At 40.1% G+C, this 22,952-nt stretch overlaps 1 protein-coding gene across 1 annotated transcript in view; it reads right to left on the reverse strand.

The window, feature by feature from the left end:
• Positions 1-490: 490 nt before the first annotated feature.
• MRC1 (mannose receptor C-type 1) overlaps positions 491-22,952 on the reverse strand; it is a 68,216-nt gene continuing 45,754 nt past the window's right edge. Inside the window, exons 16-30 of the mRNA XM_075827593.1 lie at positions 21,550-21,591; positions 19,594-19,757; positions 18,503-18,570; positions 17,220-17,320; positions 14,818-14,960; positions 13,856-13,970; positions 12,430-12,596; positions 11,600-11,702; positions 9,732-9,967; positions 7,718-7,883; positions 7,025-7,174; positions 5,711-5,827; positions 4,210-4,377; positions 3,564-3,599; positions 491-1,766 (exon numbers count right to left, since the gene is read on the reverse strand). Of these exons, the coding sequence (XP_075683708.1) occupies positions 1,525-1,766; positions 3,564-3,599; positions 4,210-4,377; positions 5,711-5,827; positions 7,025-7,174; positions 7,718-7,883; positions 9,732-9,967; positions 11,600-11,702; positions 12,430-12,596; positions 13,856-13,970; positions 14,818-14,960; positions 17,220-17,320; positions 18,503-18,570; positions 19,594-19,757; positions 21,550-21,591 (2,018 nt within the window). The 3' untranslated portion in view covers positions 491-1,524. The remainder of the gene's footprint in view (positions 1,767-3,563; positions 3,600-4,209; positions 4,378-5,710; positions 5,828-7,024; positions 7,175-7,717; positions 7,884-9,731; positions 9,968-11,599; positions 11,703-12,429; positions 12,597-13,855; positions 13,971-14,817; positions 14,961-17,219; positions 17,321-18,502; positions 18,571-19,593; positions 19,758-21,549; positions 21,592-22,952) is intronic.

Raw genomic sequence — 22,952 nt, forward strand, 5'->3', positions numbered from 1 at the left:
GAAGCATAGTAGATAAGGGGCAGCATAGTAGATAAGGGGCAGCATAGTAGATAAGGGGCAGCATAGTAGATAAGGGGCAGCATAGTAGATAATGGGCAGCTTACTATATAAGGGGCAGCATTCTATATAGGGGCAGCACAGATATCTTCAGTATTAAAGTAGAACAAATAAAATGAGACATATACACATGCAGACACATATATACGCGCACACACACAGGCACACACAGGCACTTACCATATCTCCATGCTGATAGGCTCACAGGTGTCTTGCAGGGTGGGCTTTGGGCGGAGCTTCCTCCTCTTCTCTTCTTTACTCCATGTGTGTAACTAAGAGCAGAGCACAGAGTAGAGGCAGGGCCCAGTGGCACCCCCTACATGCTGGGAAGGTGCAGCGCTCTGTGCACTCGCAGGTCTCATACCCCTAAGGCCGGCCCTGACAATGCACATGTGTTTTGCAGGGAAGTGAAATGAGATATGCACACACAGAATAAAAAGAAACATTTATTTTTTAACAGATCATCTGTATCAATGATTAGAGACCACACAGACAACGTAAATCTCTGCAATGATTTGTGATTACCGGTAGATCGATTCACAACTGCGCTGCTTGGCATAATAAAATGAGGCACTTTTACTGGGAATGATACTGCTTTAATATGAAGCTGGAATTTTCATGGTCTGAAAGGAACATTATATCATGAGCAGTTGTGTCCAGTGTCGAATAACGTGGCTGAGTCCTTAAAATGATGGAAGACAACACATTGAACAAACTATAGAGGTTTCTGCGCAACAAAGATACTGAAATTTATTTACCGCCACTGTCCGAAGGTGCAAATTCTCAACACCATAGCCACCAATTATACCCTTGGTACGAGACATGTCTATGTGTTGTGAATATTTACTACTAAATTTACTAAATTTGAAATAAAAAAAAAAATGTTAAATCCAATCTGTCCCATTTTGTTACATCTATAGAAATTTTCAAGATTTCAATGAATAACTTAAGTCCACTCCAAACTACAAGGTCTGCGGAGTATTGCAGCCATAATGTTATCTAAATCTACCTGTCAATTGGCTTGAGTTGTGAATAGTGGTTCAGATAACTAGATGGCTACTAATGCCCAGAGTCAATATTGGTTACCCTTCACAATCCGGCGTGGTGGAACTAATAAACCAGCCATCTTGTTTGGATGGGATTTTCTTGCCACTTAAATGATGGGTCGTCAACAAAATCTGTCACTGACTAACAATTATTGTACACTTAAAAGGGGCTATCTGGGATTTTAAAATTGATTACCTATCCTTAGGATAAGCAATCAATATTTGATTGGTGGGGATAAGATCGGTGGAGATCCTTAGGATAGGCAATCAATATTAGATCGGTGGGAGTTAGATCGGTGTGTATCCTCAGGATAGGCAATCAATATTAGATCGGTGAGTGTTAGATCGGTGGGGATCCTTAGGATAGGCCATCAATTTTAGAATTCTGGAAAACCCCTTCAAGGTCAGGTTAAATTGAGAATTAAGATATAGCATGTTCATTTTGCTCAATATTTTCCACTAAAATGTTTGTATCGTGTGAGGAGGGTGCATGGCTACCATCAAAGTACAACGTGTTTTTGAAACTGGTGTCTGGTTGTGGGTTGTTCTGTTTCCTCCTATATAGATAGTAGACTGCAATGGTGGCGCCAGCAATGACGATTATCACCAAAATAACCACGCCACCGGTAATCCCATGGGAGGGCTTCTCTGCTTTAGTTTCCGCTGTAAAAAAAGCAAACATTGACAAGAAAAAAATAAGAATTGTACTACAGTCAACAGATATTATATATACAGGGTGATGGCCAACATTATACATATTAGGGAATGCAAGTATTTTTCAAGTATCTCCCCATACTAACCATTCTGTAGATAGTTGGGTATATGGATGCAGCGGATAGATATCAGATTGACGATTAATACATTTGAGGCAGATAGAAAGACAGATGCAAAGTGGATAGTAGTAGTCCCTGTAGCCGTAATGGGGTCCATAATGACAAGAGGCCCCAATTTAGGATGGCCCTGTTTGTGTTTCCCATTGCCTATGTGACCCTATGAATGGGTTCACCTCTCCATAGGCACCACAAAAGAAGCAAACTAAAAAGGGGCTAACTGGCTTAAGGGTAACCCCACCTTTTTTTTCTATTTGGGATCGGTGGAGGGGAGCAAATGCTGGGATCTCTTTTATACAACGATCAGGGTTGAGGTGGCATGTACCATCAAGAGGTAAATAACCCGTCTTATTTTCCTATGTTGATTTGCTGGTTAATTTGACATTGGTGGATGTTACTGTGTGACGACAGGGTCAAGCAGAGATTGTATCTCCAAAGCTCTTGACTAACATGGGGCACATACAATATTTCTTAAGTAAAGTAGTCCTTTCATCACTGATCTTCTTCAATAAAATAATATATATGTTACGAATTGCACTGGTGTTGTATAAAATGAACGGATAATACCAACCATTTGGGTAATTTAGTTGGTTTAGGTCAGTCCACATTTGAACAGAGCACTTTATCGTTTATATATAAACATATACCACATAATAGGTTGAGTAAATTTATAGATACATGACTGCATTAAGCTGCAGAGCTGAATTCACAATTCTGTTAGTTTTTATCAGAAACAGTCATTAACCTCATTGTCAGACACACCACTTACAGTTTAACTGAGCTCCTATAATACAGCAAGATAGTTCGTTTTTCCTACATCAAACTACTGTACAGTACCTGGAGTAAAGATGACACTACCTAGAATACTAATGCAATGCCCATGGCCGCGGGCCGCTAGGTTTGCTTACCACCTGACGGCTGCAGCCATAGATCTGTAAGCGCTGGTCCCCATCTCCTCCTCAGGAGACGCCAGTGCTCCATTCCGCTTTACTCTGCTGTGTCCTCTAGGGTGCGCGCGCACACTCGTGCCCGCCCTTAAAGGGCCAGCGCGCACACATGAATGAAAGTACCAAATTAACCCATGAGCACCCTGGACTATAAAAAGGGCACTGCCCTTCTGATCCTTGATGGAGCATTGTTGTCGTTACCCTAGTTTGTCTCTGCAAATGGTCTCCTAAGTGTCTTCCAGTTCCCAGTGTCTTCCCGTTCCTGCTACCTGTAACCCGTATCCCGTGCTATTCTGTTCCAAGTGAGGTATTGAGTTGGATCCGTGCTGCGCTGAGTACCACGCCTGTCCTGCTACACCATGCCTGGTGCCTGTCTGCTGCCTAGTCCAATCTGAGCCTGTCTTGCTACTGTCTGAAGCTACCACAGCAACACCTATATGAACTATAGACTTTAACCTGTGTCCTGTTGGCTGGCTGCCATACCGTTAAAGCAGTACGGCCCAGTGGGTCCACGCACCCTATGTGACAACTAATTAGAAGATCGGGCTTTGGTCAGACACTCAGACAGAAAAAAATTACTGCAGAATTATGAATACAGCTCTGGAGTGCAATACAGGCTGTAATTCAGGATAAGTACATGTAAATATCAAATGTTGTGTAGATGAATATGGAATATATTGTACCTGGTTTCTCCACTGGCTTTTCTGTAGGAAATGGAACTGTAAACACAATGTGTAAAATATTATAAGTTTAATAATTGATCATTGTAAATATACAGTAACATCAGAAGTACAGATAAGGCTCCATTCACGTCTGTGAGGAGCCTTAGATTCTATAAAAATGCTTAAAAATATAGCACAGCATGCAACTCTATTTTTTTCAAGAAAATGACGGACACCATGATGGAAATCAGACAGAACCCATTGGTGTCCATCAGGCGCCATTGGTGTCCGTTGTGTGACAGATCTGGCATTGCCATCATTTTGCTATGACGTAACAGAAAACTGAAATAACAACGCAGATGTGAACATAGCCTATTGTATATTTCAGTTTGTATTTGGTTGATTCTTGTGTAACTTAAAACAAACCCCTATCCTGGAGCCATTTTTAACCATATTGTATGTTTAAGTTGATTATCAACAATTCCTTCATATATATATTTTTACCAGTATCATACCCTTATACAATTCCTTTAATTTTCATAAGGGGGCATGACTTTTTTTTTTACATTGTTTTATTACCATATGATACATCAGCTACTACTATGGTAGTTCACCATGAACACCAACATTTTAAGAACATATAGAGAACAGAACCATGATTACTTACTTTTTAACCTCTTACATATATATCCTTTGTAAGAGGAGCAATAAATGTTATTCCATGTCCCTTTTGTGGCGTACATTTCCACGCAGTCCTCATCTGATTGTTCAGAGGGTTCCCCTGTGTTCCAATTTACAAAGTCCAGGGGTGTATTGTCCAACCAAAGCCACTTTTCTAGAAATGAACACATACATTTTATCATTAAGAAGAGACAAAACCATTTGGGATTGATCCGCATATCAGTTCAGAGATTAGTGCTGAGGCCCAGGGTTGGTTTGAAGACAACCAAAGTATATATGAATGCAATTTCAATGTTCTGCTTACACTAAAAGGACGTGTCTAGCGTAACTAATAGAGATTTGCTCATTTCCCGAAATTCATCTCAGGTCTGATTCGATCAAATCGGCGCACCATTTCCATTCAGTCCGAAGAAAATTGGTGGAATTTGCAAGTGCTCTGAAAAATCGTGTTTGATTATCTATTTTCAACCAGTAGCATTTCTTGGGTGGGCTTTTTATACTGGATATTAGTCATCCACCTATCCTATTTATGATTAGCTGTGCTAGAGGAATGGATAACCGCAGTACATTTCTGGAAAGCTTTCTGCAAGGCCTTATGTAGAAGCCTGCTTGAGGTCATGTGATCCTTTTTCTAATTTTGCCGCGATGTGTTCTCAATGGGTAGAAGGGGGATAAGCTGCTGTCAGACACATTTGGCATGTGCTTATCTCCCGTGAGAACAAAGCCTCGGCATGCTGAAATTCAATATGCCTGATCCTTATTTCTCCCGACATCTGCCGTTGGGAGAAGAGGATTGTCGGGACCCCTCCATACACATTAGATGGTCGGTTGGTCCCGCCAAAATCACTGGGTTCTCCCAGCGTTCATCTAATTAGAAAAATTAGAGCCCGATATCTCATGCACATAGCCGTACTACAAATGTGTGTTGAATGTATCTAATACAAACCCTAAATCACCTGCAGCATGGGCCTATACTGTACCTCTGCGTTCTCCTCATATCATATACAGGCATACAGAGAACTCATGGATTCAAACATTCTCCATGACATTTCGTATTGGTTTTAGGGGAGACTACGGTGTCAGACAGAGACATCATATGAAGGTGACTACAGCTCCATAATACGGTACCATAGGGACTCCATTTGCCGATGCACCTGCTCTGTGCACATGACTTTGCCATGTGAATGAGGCCTTAATCTGATTGGTTGATAGAGGGCACTTTTCCTTTCTGGGAAGTCCCAAAAATATACTGAATATGTGATCATTATGAATAAAGCATGTTTCCAATGAATATTTCACTATGTAACATGCTATGGGAGATAATATCTCTATATACATACTAATAGTACCAATAATAATAATAAAAATAATATTAACTCAGTCTAATAAGTAAGGCAATTAAAGATTGGTTGTGTGTCTTAAACCATCCGGTCTGGTAGAAACCAAACTGATCGTCAGTACTGATATGAAGGATCTTAATACTTTACCTTCTACATTCCTGTAAAGCCCAACCCAAAAACTCTTCACTTTGTCAACGAGTAGCTCAATATGATGGAAGAGGAATTCTGATTCGATCGAATCTTCCAATGAAACTAAATTAGCACCTGTAAAATTCAAAGGATAAGGATATAAAATACAGATATATCATGTAGCTTGCATGAAATTCTATCCTTCTGGTCCTTGCCACATGTTCGATGAAGCAATGTTGGTGAAGGTTTACATATAACAGCAATGTGGCTCGAACATTATATAAAATACACATTACAATTATTTCTTACTTACAATTATTATATAAAGATCATTGTAAGACTCTGATCACTTCTGCGTTGAAGGCTCCATTAGGGGCCTCCGCCGCAGATCCGGTGAAAAATGGCAGAAGAAATAGAGCAACATGCTCTAATACGGCGGGCACCCTCATGGAAACCCGACGGAACCCACTAAAGTCAAGGGGTTTTTGTTGGACACTGTTAGTGTCCATGATACAATGACTCCGGCTCCTATGACGGAACAGAAGAATGGAAAAACTTAGCGCAGATGTGAACAGCCCAAGATGTAAATATTGTCAGTTGAGACCATAACTTAATGGAAAAACGATAATTCGTTCTGAAAACTCCCAAAATATCTTAAAATAGGTAAAGGAAGGGTTGTCTATTTTGGATAATCAAGTTTTGTAGAAGGTCCCCCAATAATAAGTTGATCACAGGGTATATCACTGCTGGGACCCCCCAGGAATATGTTGTAATCTGTGGGTAAGTATAGCAACAAGTGTTCAATATCTTGAAGCGCTTTCACAGGGAATATGAAGCATTACACGGTTCCTACAGAAATCAATGGGCGAGGTGCCATATCCTCCAGAGCAAAACACTACTATAACCCCAAAACACCTATCCACCCCTTCCTCCACATAATTTTCCTATGCCTGCGGTAGCGCATATGAGTGCATCCGCTATACAATACAGTAGTTCATCCACCCTCAACTGGAGCAGCTCTTTTTGGTGTGGGCCACAGTATAGAGCCTGGTGTTACTTGCCCGCAATGACATGTGCTAATCAACTCATAGTTTCAGCCAAACACGTGCATGTTCTGACTGAATTGTGCACGCTGATTGGCGGATCATTCAGCCAGTCGCATGAGAAACATGTTGCCACAATTGCAAGTTGAGTTTTGACTCAGGTTTTGATAAAGAGAAGCTATCAGAAGTTGAAAATATTGTAACTCTGGGCTAGCAGAATTACTAGGGGATATTGTAAAAAGTTGAATAATTGTAAAATATTTTTCTATCTTTTATTCCTAGAACTCACCATTCCGGAGACATTCCATAGATGCTTGAGCCCAATTTCTAGTGTACGATGATTCAATGAGATAGCAATGGCCACGGAAGGGCAACCAGGTCTTTGCGCCTGATTCTGGGCATTTTCCAGGTTTTTGAGGTGGTTCAGTGGGAGCGACAACTTTAAGAAATGAAATGTTAAATATAATAAATAATACGTTTTTTTTTTACATAGTTAATGCAATGTCAATTAATTAATTAATTGCTTTTTTTGCACCACCCTAAAAAAAAGTGATAAAAGTCAAACGCAGTTAAATTGTGTCCCAGAAAAAAAAAAAAAAAAAAGATTACATTACGGAACAGATTTAAGTTTTAGCAGGGTCGGGCAGGGGTGGTGGTGATGTGAGGGCCGCAAACTGAAACTTTGCCCGGGGTGAAGAAAAGTAGTGCTACGCCTCTGCTCTTTTATTAGCTGTTTGACACCACCACACTCCTAAACCCCCACAACAGAAGGTCCTAGAATGGGACCCCTCTCATCAGGGGCCACATTGGCTGCCTCTTTGGTATGTACACATATAACCTGGCATAGACTTGTGACTAAGGTTAAGTTCTGCTAAAACCCAGAAATCCCCATCTTTATTATTATAAGGAAATCCTTCATATTCCCAACTTACAAGGAGGGGGACGTCTTGCTCATTCCACACACAGTCCAGTGGCATCTTACCATTTGTTTGTTTGCAGATTGCCGAATAATTCTCATCACAAGACGATGTCTTCCATTGTCCATCGATGTCTATATAAACACAGGAGTTTCTCTTCTTTGGTTCTCCGGCAGCCCATTTTGTGTAGCGAAGCTTCCAGTTATCAATCCAGCGGTACATATCATTAGTCTAAAACAAGTATCATTAAAAACATGTTATTAACAATACTGTATCTAGAGTTATGCAAATGGTAACATCAAAATAAGAGGTTGGAGATGAAGATGATTAACAAATACACCGACCAGCCATAACATTAAGACCACTGACTGGGGAAGGGAATAATATTGATTCTCATTACAATGGCGTCTGTCAAGGGGGGATCTATTACGCAGCAAATGAACAGTCAGCTCTTTAAGTTGATGTGTTGGAAGCAGGAAAAATGGGAAAGTGTAAGGAACTGAGCGACTTTGACAAGTGTCAAATAGGGATGGGTAAACGACTGGGTCAGAGGATCTCCAAAACGTCCGCTCTTGTGGGGTGTTCCCGGTATACAGTGGTTAGTAACTTCCAAAAGTGGTCCAAGGAAGGACAACCGGTGAACCTGCTACAGGATCATGGCCGCTCAATGCTCATTGATGCGTATGAGAAGTATAGGCTAGCCCATCTGGGATGATTCCAGAGAAGTGCTACTGTAGCACAAACTGCTGAAAAAGTTACTGCTGGTTATGATAGAGAGATGTCGGAACACACAGAGCATCGCAGCTTGCTGTGATTGGGGCTGCATAGCCACGGACCGGTCAGCGCGCCCATGCTGACCTCTGTCCACTGCCAAAAGTGCCTACAATGGGCACATGAGCAGCAGAACTGGACCATGGAGCCATGGTCGTCTGAATCATGTTTTCTTTTACGTCATGTGGACAGCCGGGTGCGTGTGCGTCGCTTACCTAGGGTAGAGATGGCACCAGGATGCACTATGGGAAGAAGACAAGCCGGCGGAGGCAGTGTCATATTCTGAGAAATGTTCTGCTGGGACACATATCACCTACCTAAGCATTGCTGCAGGCCAAGTACACCCCTTCAAGGCAAGGGTATCTCCTAATGGCAGTGCCCTCTTTCAACAGGATAATGTGCCCTGCCACACTGTAAACATTTTTCAGAATTAGTTTGAGGAACAAAGACCTACACTCGACTGTCTCCGTCAGTTAGACATTAAATGGAGCGGCACCGTGCATGCTCTACCGCCGCTCAATTCAAAGTTCTCCTCACTGCAGTCATGCAACGAGGTACAAAAGGGGGCTCGGGACCTCCATTAGGGCCAGTTCACACATTGCACAAATACTGCGGATTTTCCGCAACGGAATTCGTTGCGGAAAATCCGTAGCAAGTACAGTAGCAGCAAAGTGGATGAGACTGAACAAATCTCATCCACACGCTGCGTAAATACTGAGCGGAAATACCGCTCAGAAACTGACCTGTGCTGCGGAAATTCATTCCACAGCATGTCAATTGTCTTTACAATGAGACGTCATCCCAAGAGGCTGGTCTTGCTAGCTCGCCGGCTAAGTGCTGCAGTTTTACGCAGCGGACATCCCGGGGCGAAAAACTCCACCACAGTTTGGTGTGCTTTATTGCCTGGAATTCCCTGCGGCGCACAGAGCGGATGCGCTGCGTGCTATTACTATTGCATGCTATTGTAAACTCCTGTGGATAGTTGATAATTTTCCATCTGGGAACACCTCTTTAATTAAAATTTTCCACATTGCACTGCTTTCTGGTAACTGGAAATCAGAAAAATGTAATTTTCATAAGCAAATTTGAAGTTTTTATTTAATTTCATTGATAGATCTTTATGTCCATTTGAAGTCCACATTGATGTGCTATTAATATTCTGGATACATTGAATGGTGTCAGATTATTGCCCTTCGTGTTACTCTCAGAACACTAGAATGTTTGCTAAGTATACATTTTTTTCTACACTAAACAGTAGAAACAAATCAAACATAAAGCAAAAACATAATAAAAATATATTATATGCACCTTGTTGGTACTGGTTAAGCCGATCCAGAAAGGCTCCTTATGTTTAGCTAAGTGGAGCTTCAGAAACGATGTGGTGTACTCATTTAAGATGCTGACAAGTTCAGAGTCAGAATTCTTGCACACCCGACGTGCTTCATCCCACTTCATCTTGGTTTTAACAAACTTGTAGCTGGCATCTCCATATTTATACTGGTTAGATTTTGAAGCCGTGGTAGGAAGAGCTGTTGTATGTTGGTCTAAAAAAAAAAGAAAAGAGCAAGTAGGACTTAAGGAAGGCCAAGGGTATCTTCACACGGGAGATAAAATATTATGGAGTGGACGGAGTACATAAGTAATGCCATCACAGAGGACAATGGAGAGACTCACCCACCGTTGCTCCAGAGAACCCTCCTGTAGGCTCAGGTTCTAACCCAATAATGGGCCCACATCAAGGCTCATGTGGCTAAGTAGAAGAAACCATTTTCTACATTTTACAGATATTTCACAGCAGACTAAAGGCCCTTTTACACAGGCCAATTATCGGCCAAACGAGCGTTCATATGAACGCTCGTTCCCTGTGTAAAATTTGATCTGCCAAATTGGATTTTTTTCGGTCGTTGTTGGGTGTAGACTTTTAAAGGCTATGTACACCTTTGAAAACGTTTTTGTTTTTTTAAAATAAAATCTATCAGTATGATTAGTGCAACTTTGTAATTACATTTTATTAAAAATTATTATTTTTTTTTGAGATACAGCTGCTTTGTATCCTGTATTCCAAGCAGCTGTATCTAGGGCTGGATCCTGTAACTGTCAGAAGGTCAGCGGGACTGACGTGTTCAGTTATCGATCACATCTTAGTTATGAACCTAAGGGTATGTTCACACTCTGAGAGGCATTTACGTGTGAAAAGACAGACTGTTTACAGCTGCCTCGTTTCACACGTAAATGCTCCTCCTCGTAATTTACGAGGCGTCTGTGACGCTCGTAAATCTTGAGCTGTGCTTCATTGAGTTCAATGAAGAACAGCTCAAATTACGTGGCAAAGAAGTGCCCTGCACTTCTTTGCTGAGGCAGTCAATTTACGCATCGTCGTTTGACAGCTGTCAAACGACGACGCGTAAATTACAGGTCGTCTGCACAATACGTCGGCAAACCCATTCAAATGAATGGGCAGATGTTTGCCGACGTATTGTAGCACTATTTTCAGGCGTAAAACGAGGCATAATACGCCTCGTTTACGCCTGAAAATAGGTCGTGTGAACCCAGCCTAGATGTGATCGATACAGCTCGATCCTGCGTGTCGGAGACCGCACAGGATCCACTTTCACTGTACCCGTCAGTGAAACTGACCTGACGGATTCAGCTCTCGACGCAAGATACAGCTGCTCTGTATAAAGAATACAAAGCAGATGTATCTCAAAAAGTAAAAATAATTTTTCATAAAATGTAATTACTAAGTTGCACCAATCACACTGATACATTTAAAAAAAATAAAAAAAAAAAGTTTTCAAAAGGTGTACATAGCCTTTAAAGTCGCTCATGCCAAACAACAGATCTGCATCCCCTCAGTAGAAGCATAGACTAGGCCACAGATCACGACAGAGATAGATGAGCGAATTGTTGTTCACATACCGACCTTGAACGGCCGTTTGATTTCACTGATGTATGGCCAGCTTAAGTCTTCATTTAAATGGACATATTTTACCTGTTTTTAACTGTCCATATTCCCTAAATAACACCCAGACCCTTTAACGGCAATATTGGACCTATCATACAGGATCGTAGACCCCATACACCCGTCTAAATGAAGGGAAAACTCCATTTTTTATTCTGCCGCTCTCTTTTTTTAGTTGACATACTTTGGCTTCAGTAGATTCCCTGCAGCCTACCTTGAGATTTCTGGCAGATGTATCCTTTGGTTAATTCACATTCCTCCTCAGTCCAAGTACCGGCGTCCAATATAGGTCCACGTTTCACAGCTACACAATCAGTCTACCATGAAATATAGGGAATATTCAGAAGGAAACGTTGCATCTTTTCATATACAGTTCATCAAGACTGTTGTACTATCCTTTTATCCCTCCTTAGGCAGCTGCAGATGTATATTAGATGTAGTTTAGTTAGAAATGTTGTATCTAACCTGCATATTTTGTTTCCCTTTCCTTCCTTTTGGGTTTGTTTTCTCTCCCTGTGCTTGCTGAGTGTGTGCGATGCTAGAGCTGTGTTATATGCTGTGAGTTAATCAGATGTATCCCTACTGCTGTTCCCTCTCATGCTGTGTCACTGAAACCAATAATGAGAAAATGCAGCTGCATACCCCTCCTCCCCGTCTTCTATTAGCAGTTTTACAATATGCTGAATTTTTGAGGAGAGAGGAGGTTCTGACATATCTGTCTCTGTAGGACCTAACATGTCCTTACGTTACAGGGACAGCCCTCCCATTTCAATAGGCCCCGTGCAATCCATTTTTTCACCCGTGGTGGTGCTGCAGGGAAAATGAACACTTGCTTCTAGTTTCCTCTGTAGATTATAGCTGTTTGCTGGGGGTCCCAGCGGTGTGACACCTCATGATCATCTTTCCGAGTGACTCTTCTAACAAAAAAGAATTGCCAGGAGTAGACAATCCCTCTAGGCTATGACACAATGTTTTTGTCAATGTAACTACTACAGTGGTATCCTGTCACATAAAAAAAATGTGTCAATACATGAAATAACTTACATCATCATCATATGCATATACGTGACTTCCGGATGGATGACCCTTTGCCCAGTTTGTATAATACACCCCACTTTGATCTGTCCAAAGAAACTTGTGTTCCGAGTTAACGTCATTCATTCCGATCCACACGTCAACCTTTACGTCTACTAAATTGGCTGTCAGGAAAGCTGGAATAAAAGACACCAGATATATATGTATATAGTAGCATAATGTAGTGGCCATGTATCTATAAAACAACAATAACCACTTAACGACCGGCGTAAAGTATTTCTACATCAGCCGTTAGGGGTAGATCTTCTGAAGCGCCACCTTTTCACGTCTGAGCTTCAGAAGAAGTTTTCCAGGATCGGGCGGGGTGCTCCTGAAGTCCGGGCTGTTGCTAACAGCCTCGGGCTTCAGGGCATCGATCGGAGACCACTAGCAGTGGCCCCCAGGTCTGCTTTTAGTAAATGCCTGTTAGGCCATGGCAGAGGCATGACCTAGCAGATGCCTGTCTGTTTTACACTGACAGGCATAATACACTGCAATACAGAAGTATTGCAGTGTATTATAAAAGCAATCAAAATATCCCACAGTGAAGTCCCCTAGTAGGATTAAAAATTAATTTAAAAAAAGTTTAATAACGTTTGTAATATATAAATAAATTACCAAGTAAAAAAAATGAAAAACACACTTTTTCCCCTGACAAAATACTTTATTATGAAAAAAAGTGAAAAGCTACACATATTTTGTATCACCTCGTTTATAATGACCCCAACTATAGAACGATTGCATTATTAAACCCGCATGGTGAACGCGTTAAAAAAAAAAAAAAAAAGACAGAAATGCTGTTTTCTGTTCATCCTGCCTTCAAAAAAGTTTGATAAAAAGTGATCAAAAAGTTGCATGTACTCCAAAATGGTACCAATAAAAACTACAAGTTGTCCTGCAAAAAAAATCCCTCACACAGCTGCATCGGCAGAAAAATAAAAAAGTTATGGCTTTTAAAATATGGCGACACAAAATCAAATAATTTAGAAAAAAAAGAATTTTTATTGGGTAAAAGTAGTAAAACAAACATAAAAAAACGATCTAAATTTGGTATCGCCACAATCGTAACGACCCGCTGTATAAAGTTATTATGTTATTTATACTACACGGTAAACGGCGTAAATTTAAGACACAAAAAAGTGGCGAAATTTCAGGGTTTTTTCCTATAATCAATAAATTATAAGTACCCCAAAATGGTGCTATTAAAAAATACAACTTGTCCCGCAAAAAAACAAGTCCTTATACAGCTATGTGGACGAAAAACAAAAAAAAAAAAAAAAATTATAGCTCTTTGAATGCAACGATGGAAAAACGTAAAAAAAAATTGCTTGGTCATTAAGGTTTAAAATACCTTGGGTATTAAGGGGTTAATATTACTGAGATGGATGTTACTTACATTGTGTCAAATCATCATTTATGGTGACCAAATTTCCTCCAGTAAACCGACATGCAGCTCTTGCAGCATGCCAGTCAATCACTTCATCGGCTTCATTGCCAAATATTCTGTAACACTTAAGTAGATGAAATACATTCATTATAGTTTTATTTTGGAATTTACTTGTACTATAAAATGTTAGAACATGAAAATAGTTAGGTCTACAACAGTGGTGTCCAACTGGTGGCTCTCCAGCAGTTGCAAGACTACAACTCCCATGTCAGGGCATGGTGGGAGTTGTAATTTTGCTTCAGCTGGAGAGCCACATAATGTATACCAGTGGTCTATAACATAAGAAAAAACCATAAGTATCATTAAACAACCTGGTCTGTTAGTGACTAATCGGAAAACTTCAATCTTTTGGTAGTCATACATAGTCACATCTTCTGCTGTCTGCGCCACTGAATGAAATAAATAACTACATTACCGTTTCTGGTGTAAATGATCGTAAATACGGCAGGCTGTGGTAGTCCCATCACCCTTCTGTTAAGCTCTGCCCATTTTTTAAAAAAGTTGCAAAAGTCGCATAAGTTGCCCAAAATTCGCAACTTTTTTTTTGGGCTGCTAGTGACTTTTCTATGCTGGAAAACTAGCGTTGAAACGTTAAGTTCCTCCCATATTATGAAGGGTGACGGGGTTTTGTTTATTCTATGAATAAAGAGTTGAGTCCTATCCGAGCACCATTAGTCTGAGGGCCGTGTCTCCATTGGATATTCTGAAGAACCATTTTTATATGCTCATACAAATGTGTTGCTTTCGCTCTACCTTCAAAGTCTTTCCTGCACAGCAACGCTCCCGGCCACTGGCTATGTTGGCAACTGTGCTACGGCCCCCTCGTTCTCAGGATTGGTGGGTGTCCCAGAGGTTAGACCACCACCGATCAGAAAGTGATGGCATATCCTATCCAACTTTACTAAAATTACCTGTTTTCCAAATGAAAGCCATTCTGGGGGGCAGATGCCTTGTGGTGCAGGAACAGTTGGGCCAGATGTTGCATTAATAGAACTGTTTTTCCTTTCACAGATAAATGGGTTTGGATAACCACAATTGATGTCATTCCAATATCCTATGTGAACAATGAAATAAGAATGAAATGATACATTAGATATTATTTCTTGAAGGGGATGCCTACTTTTTGTTTAACTACTTAAAGGGATTATCTGGTCTTTAAAAATTACGTGCAGATAGTTTAACTGCAGTAAGATAAGTCACTAATGTACTGTCTGTAGCTGAAATGTCTCTGTAAGCCAGTCTCCCATGCATGTGACGCTCGCCACACTGAACTCATAGTTATCTCCCCTCTCCCCCCTCCCTGTAGTATGGGACATCACACTCCTCTAATATGCACTACTCCCTTCACTCCATGTCATATTTATCACGCTGGGCAGCAGATGGTGTAGCTTCACTTACAGCACTACCTCACAACTTGTAATTGAGGGCCATAGAGGCAGCTGTAAATGTAGGCGATGTCTTTGAGAGGGGAGAGGAATCATGGGCACTGCTGTCTGTAGACTGTCGTTTTTTATATGGTAACTCTGTCCACAAGGAGCCCCGGAAGCATCAAAACAGAGAGGGTGTACAGACCTGAATAAGCTAACAAAAATGAAAAATAACCACTTCTAAGCCACGGTGGCATCACCTGGTGAGCATTCAGACACTTACAGGTACTTTTCTGTATTTTTAATATACTCGGATAACCTAAGCCTTAAGGACTCAGCGTTTTTCTTTTTTTTTCTTTTTTCATCCCCGGATATTGAAAGCCATAACTTGTTTGACCGTATCATTTGAGGGGTTGAACGGTCGGGATCAGAGTCAATTCCAATCCTTGTCGTTCCAGCAGGGTGTCCACTCTATGCTACAGCCAAGAGCCCGCGCCATCCACACGGTGCAATAGTACGGGAAATACCTGCTCCCAATGCCGTACTATTACAGTGTGGGAAGGGGTTAAAGGGTCTACATACAATAAGATGCTCACATGGTGTCGTCCCAAAGCTGGGATCTGCCACGATCAGCTGTAATCTGTAGGGTCCGGGTCCTACAGAGCATAAGATGCTCTTAGCAGCCATTTTCCAGACTGGCTGATAGATGAGGGTGATGAATGAGGGTCCTCCATCTATTAGCTTACAATTCCCTAACAGGGAAAATTGTTTTCTAAACCAAGCCACTTCGAATAAGACAAGAAAACTGTGAATAGGTACATTATATATCATACTGGTTAAGGCATTGGTAAAGTTGATAGTTCTACTTTGTTCGACAATGTTATACTATATTCTACCATCTTCTACTATATTCTACCATGTTCTACTATGGACTACCATCTACTACTATATTCTACCATCTTCTACTATATTCTTCTTTGTTCTACCATATACTACATATTCTACCATCTTCTACTATATTCTACCATGTTCTACCATCTTTTACTATATTCTTCCATGTTCTACCATCATCTACTTTATTCTTTCATGTTCTACCATCATCACTATATTCTTCCATGTTCTACCACCTCTTACTAGATTTTACCATGTTCTACCATCGTGTACTATATTATTCCATGTTCTACCATGTTCTACTATATTCTTCCATGTTCTACCATCGTGTACTATATTCTTCCATGTTCTACCATCGTGTACTATATTCTTCCATGTTCTACCATCTACTACATATTTTACCATCTTCTACTATATTCTTCCATGTTCTGCCATCATCTACTATATTCTTTCATGTTCTACCATCTTTTACTATATTTTAAAATGTTCTACCATCGTGTACTATATTATTCCATGTTCTACCATAGTGTACTATATTATTCCATGTTCTACCATCGTGTACTATATTATTCCATGTTCTACCATAGTGTACTATATTATTCCATGTTCTACCATCGTGTACTATATTATTCCATGTTCTACCATCGTGTACTATATTATTCCATGTTCTACCATAGTGTACTATATTATTGCATGTTCTACCATCGTGTACTATATTATTCCATGTTCTACCATCATGTACTATATTATTCCATGTTCTACCATAGTGTACTATATTATTGCATGTTCTACCATCGTGTACTATATTATTCCATGTTCTACCATGTTCTACTATATTCTTCCATGTTCTACCATCATGTACTATATTATTCAATGTTCTACCATCTTCTACTCTATTATTCCATGTTCTATCATCTTTTACTATATTCTACCATGTTCTATCATCTTCTACTAGTAGTTTGCAAAATGTTGTACTATTCGTTTGTCTTGAGGGAAAGTCCAGTAAATATTCCTGTAATTGTTACATATAGATATTTCATAAACACAAGACATACCTAAGTTTTTATACACCACAACGCAGTTCTCATCATTGTTGGCAAAGTTGGGTTCATAAGTTGCCCAGGCAACAAAGTCAATAAGAGAACCATCCATCCACCTAATGAAATACAAATGTTAAGGTTCTTACATAACTTATAGACTGCTGTTATATATCACACATCACGACCGATGTCATAAACTAAAGAGGGGACATTAAAATTAACATTAAATTAGAATCCACCAAACAAATTTAAAAGTGTTGTCTGGGATTAGAAAAACATGGCTGCTTTCTTCCAGAAACAGTACCACATCTGTCCATGGGTTGCGTCTGGTATTGGAGCTCAGCTCTATTGGAGTGAATTGAGCTGCGATACCACACACAACCTGTGGACGGTTGTGTCACTGTTTTTGGATGAACGATGCCATGTTTTTGTTTTCGCGGACAACTCCTTTACTCTCATGAAAAATATTTAATCATTGGCCACCTGCACAGACATTATCATACAACCTCCTGAAACCAATCACTTTCCCAAGATTAACCAAATGCCCCAAGATATTGATCTTTATTATTTTTACATACCCTGCTGCATTTACATCTAAAGGCATACATATAGAAGGAGTGGGGCCTTACTGTTGCTGGTTCATGCCATTAAAACCCCACCATTCTGGGACAGAATGGCTCATGCCATACCCCGACCCATCCCATTCAGGAAAAAAAGGTGGCATGTTTGCTAATGCTGTGGTAATAAGGCGATATGTTATGCCTTGGTATACAACTTATGGCATAGTCCAATGCTATTAGAAGAAACCAAGATGGTCCCCTGTATGTTCTCAAATTTAGACTGATATTTTAAGGTAAGTCCATAATTAATCTATATTTTGCATCCTTGACCGGGCCTCAAAACAGCAGTCTGCACTGTCTGTATAAAACAGGAGCATACTTAGAACAAGTGTCCATTGTGAAAGTCACTTTAGATATGTCAGGGTGTTCCCGGCAGTAGTCAAAGTGACGTACCCACTGACTACCAGTCTTCCCTTGTGACAATATGATGGGAAGAGGTAGTCTAAGGCTCTGTTCACCCTAGCATCTTGGCTTCCATTTATAAGGGAAGCCATGACGCTGTGTCGTACATCGTATCACCAGCAGATACTATTGCCTTCAATGATGTCTGTCAGATTGCTGTCCTTTTGATCTCATATAGGGACCCGCAATGACTGTCTAGTAAAAAGACTGGACTGTCACTTTAATTTATCAGTTATTAATAAATTGTACAATTGTCATTATATTATAAGCACCTACATAAATTCTTTATCCACTGCTAGACGTAAGCCAATAAAATAAGCATCACTCTTTCCAGTCTTTAAAACCTAAAAGGGGAAGGAACGTGAACATGGAGGTTAGTATCTGTGCTCACGAACTGTAGAATAAATTAATAAAGGGATGAAGAAATAAAGAAATTACATTTCAGGGATTAAGATGTGGTCACAGTCATGGGTGGAAACAAAATGATGTTCATATCGCGCTTTATAACATCAAATGTAATGCAACATTTTGTATAACTCAAAAGTAGACACAACATCAGAACTGAATCGTTATTAGTAAAGAGAACCTGTGACTAGGTCATATATATTGAACTAATTAACTAACCCGACTAGCGCTGTCTCCCTGATTCCAGTGCTGTTTTTCTTTTTTTCCTAGACGCCCCTGTTCCAGAGATATGGCCCACTATTTTATTGGCTCCCTATAAGCTGTAGTTAGCCAATGGGGTGGAGCTAGCTTTCCTGCCTCTGATGCTGACCAATAAGCACGAGATGGCTTGAGGGTAGTTCACGCCCTGTTGGATAACTACAGCAATTAGCATAGAGGGAGCGAGCACAACAGTGGCCATATCTCTGGAACCAGGGGTCTAGGAAAAACAGTGCTGGAATCAGGGAGACAACGTTATTCAGGTCAGTAAACCAATTCAACTTATATGACCTAGTGACAGGTCCTCTTTAAATAGGTACAGTGCAATGTAGATGTTGGGTTAGGCTGCGTTCACATCTGCGTCGGCTCCGTTCTGACGTTCCGTCGGAATGGAGCCCTGACTGACACAAATGGAAACCATAGGTTTCCGTTTCCATCACCATTGACTTCAAAGGTGACGGATCCGGCGCAAATGGTTTCCGTTTGTCTCCGTTGTTCAAGGGTTCTGTCGTTTTGACGGGATGAATACCGTAGTCGACTTCGATATTGATTCCATCAAAGCAACGGAACCCTTGCACAATAGCGACATAGGCTGTGTTCACTTCACTGCCAGAATTGTATCACAGAAAGCCTTCTAATTATCTTTTTCCAATCACCGTATAACAACCATTCTCGATCACTACATATTAACATTCAGGACTTACATATTTCCAGAGGAATTTCCTTTCAGATTCACTGTTTATCGAGACAAGATCACCGAAATTACGTTTACAAAATTCACGTGCTTTATCCATGGGCACTTCTTCCTTGCTAACATAGTATTGTGTGTCCTCTCGAATTAACCAACCGTCACTTGTAAGCTCATAATCTGACAAAAAAAGGTTAGATCATAAGAGCAAATAAAAAGAGTTTACAATCCTTCCAAAATAATGTAAAAAAAATAAATTGCCAAACATTTAACCCCTTGATGGCTTCCCACTGACTATTTCCATCACTAATAAAATGCGGCCGCATGCACAATGTATCCGCAAAGGGCCGATCCTCGTATGTCACAACCAGCAGTTTTTAACCGCTTCCTCCTGAAGTCACTATATACACCAAAGTTTTCCTGTGGAAGCCATAGCCGACCCAGTTACAGGATAAAACATTCTGTGATGTCACATTTATCACAATCAGAGATTATGGGAGTCAAGCAATAAAGTAAAGGACTTCCGCTGATCACATGATACTGTAACTCGTGGGCGTAATATAGGAAACCGCAATACCACACCAGAATTATATGCATGAAAGAGTCTGAATATTAATTATAGCGTAGCTTCAAACCCTCACCGTCTGCTCTGTGGAGCCATGGGTGTCCAGTGAGCAATATGAAAAGAATACTGCCTCTACTGGATATTACATGACATAGCAGGGACAAGTATTTATTTATAGGGGGGGGGAGGGGCGGAATGACTGTCCAGTCTCTTTAAAAGACAAATTCAGCACTGTTAGCTCTAAACATTATACATAGATGACAAGCAATGATACATATTAGGCACAGAACATGAGGTCTTGGTGCTCTTATTCCATTTCCACTCTAGTATATTTTCGATTTTTTTTAAAAATAGCAAGATCTTTGGGGACCACATCCCTGTGCGGGTCCTCATTAACATAGGGACAAGTCCAACCTGCAATGAAGCCCCTCTCTCTCTATGTATGGGCTGTTTCAATGTACGCCTTTGAGGACAGATTGGTAAATTGTCAGCTAGACAAAAAAGGGAATTGGTCAGAAATGGGAATGGTATAAATCAGATGTCTACTGTGTTGTACTGAAGGGCACAATGGCCAAACTGTAAAGAATTGTGCAGCCTAAGACTAGTTTTAGTCCAAGGTCACATTTTAGCGTCCATATTACGACCACAAGCACTTCCTCCCATAGGGATCCAGTAGCGGCAGTGGTAATATGGACGTTAGGTGTGGCAGTATTATCGCTAGCCTCAACCATACAAGTGACTTTTAGTAGGTTACTTCGGGTTGTTCGCACTGCAAATATCAATGAACCATACGTTTTTGAACCTATTTTTTGGCCATGGTACTTGCTAAATTAATAAATGACTATTGTGCGATCATGCACGCCACGGCCCAAAATCCATTAAATTATACGTCTAAAGAGTTGGATAAAAGATTATTATAATTTAAAAATAAAATGCATGAATAAATGAATGTCAATGGGGGCTGTCGAAATCTGTATGCAGTGAGACCCTCACCAGTGGTTTCTAAAGGCAATTCGAATTTTAGTTACTCTATGACGGAGGGCAGGAAATTCTGATTTTCGTATAAAAATCGTGCTCCATCCTCAAAGATATATATCTAGTGAAATTACCTTTTAAGTGGAGGGCTGTGGGTCCCCTTAATGCAATGGGCCCTTGGGCTGTGCCTTTTTGCCCGAATGAAGGCATATAGTTGAGAATTGTATGACTTTTTAAATATTGCCACTATTGCCCATCTAGATTTGTCCTTCCGCATTATTTTTGTCTATACTTTAAAATAATATGATATCTATGATATCTATTGCTGACAAATTGCCATATGCTGAACCAGATAATTCATAATTGTATGGTATAATTGAGTGCCTTGAGCCGCTGACCACGTCAGGGTAAAAAAACAAAAAAACTACTTACCAGGAACTGGTGATTTTGTGGGTTCTGGCTTTAATGTTGCACCTAGAAATAAAATGATAATGACATTGTAACGGCATTAGAAGCACGGCCAGCCTTACAGGTGTATGAGCTGAGCAGTTGCACGCAGTGCAACAGCTGCCCCTACTGAAGGGGGCGCCACAGATGGCCTGGTACCTGAGGTTTGCAACCAACATGAATCGTATTAATTTTATATGACTGTTATTAGATTACTTTATATGTGGAGCTTTTATTATGTCAATGTTTGTTAGTATTATTTGAGCATTATATGCTGCATTTTGTGGCACCCTTTATTTTGCAGTGTATGACCATATAACAATTGGCCCCAGGCTATATGGTGTGGGACCGCACACAGAAAATATTGCAGAGGGCATCACCCAACATGAAGCCGGCCTTTACTAGAAGCTGTAATTTCTGGTCAAGAATGACTTGTTACGACAAATGAAAACAAAATACTTTACACATCACATATGTTTATAGATAAATTCAATTTTATGTGTTCAAGGCCATTGGCTTAAAACGATATGTACTTTTGTACAATCATTTTACTGCGCCAACTGGTCGAAAACAAAAATGAAGCAACTTTTTAAACAGTTTCTATTTAAAACAAACATTTAGACCATTTTTGTTGTTTTGTGTTTCAGCTTCTATGCAGACCTATGTGTCTCCATGGTAACAGACAACAAACAAGTCTGTGTGTGTAGTCTGATTCTGCCTTCATGTGTTACTCCCTTCCATCTGCCCCTCTTCTACTGTCTGGAGATTAGCAAGAAGAGGGATCTAATGGAAGAAAATGACACAATAATACAAGATCAGATTACATAGGGTTTGCTTGCAGTCTGTAACCATGGAAACACATAAGTCTGCATAGGAGCTGTATACGCAAAATGATATGATTTTTTTTTAATAACGTTTTTTTTTTTCATTTATTTATTCAATGTATAAAACACACAAAAATAGGTGTATAAAAATCTTAGCAAAAGTACACAATATATTTTATAAATACCCTCCCTCCTTCCCACCCTTGACGGCCATCAATTTGAACTTAAATTTTAAAGTTTAGCCAGCATCCCCATATTTTGCCAAAGGTACTTCTTTTGTTTTTCCTTATATAATATATCCTTTCATACGGCAACATCCTGTTCACATACATCACGTAAAGTTCCTTCGATGGACATTCTTTCAGTACCAATTCAGTCATAATCACGTTCCTTGCAAAATATAACGATTTCATTATTACCAATCAGTAAATTCAGTATATTTTATTCCATCAAGCCCAAAATGCATACCACTGGATCCAACAAAATATTTATTCTATATAATTCATCAGTAAATCCCACAATTGAATTCCAAAATTGTCCTACTAATGGACAAGTCCATAACAC

Source organism: Rhinoderma darwinii, chromosome 5 (assembly GCF_050947455.1).
Source record: "Rhinoderma darwinii isolate aRhiDar2 chromosome 5, aRhiDar2.hap1, whole genome shotgun sequence".
Lineage (NCBI taxonomy): Eukaryota > Metazoa > Chordata > Amphibia > Anura > Rhinodermatidae > Rhinoderma > Rhinoderma darwinii.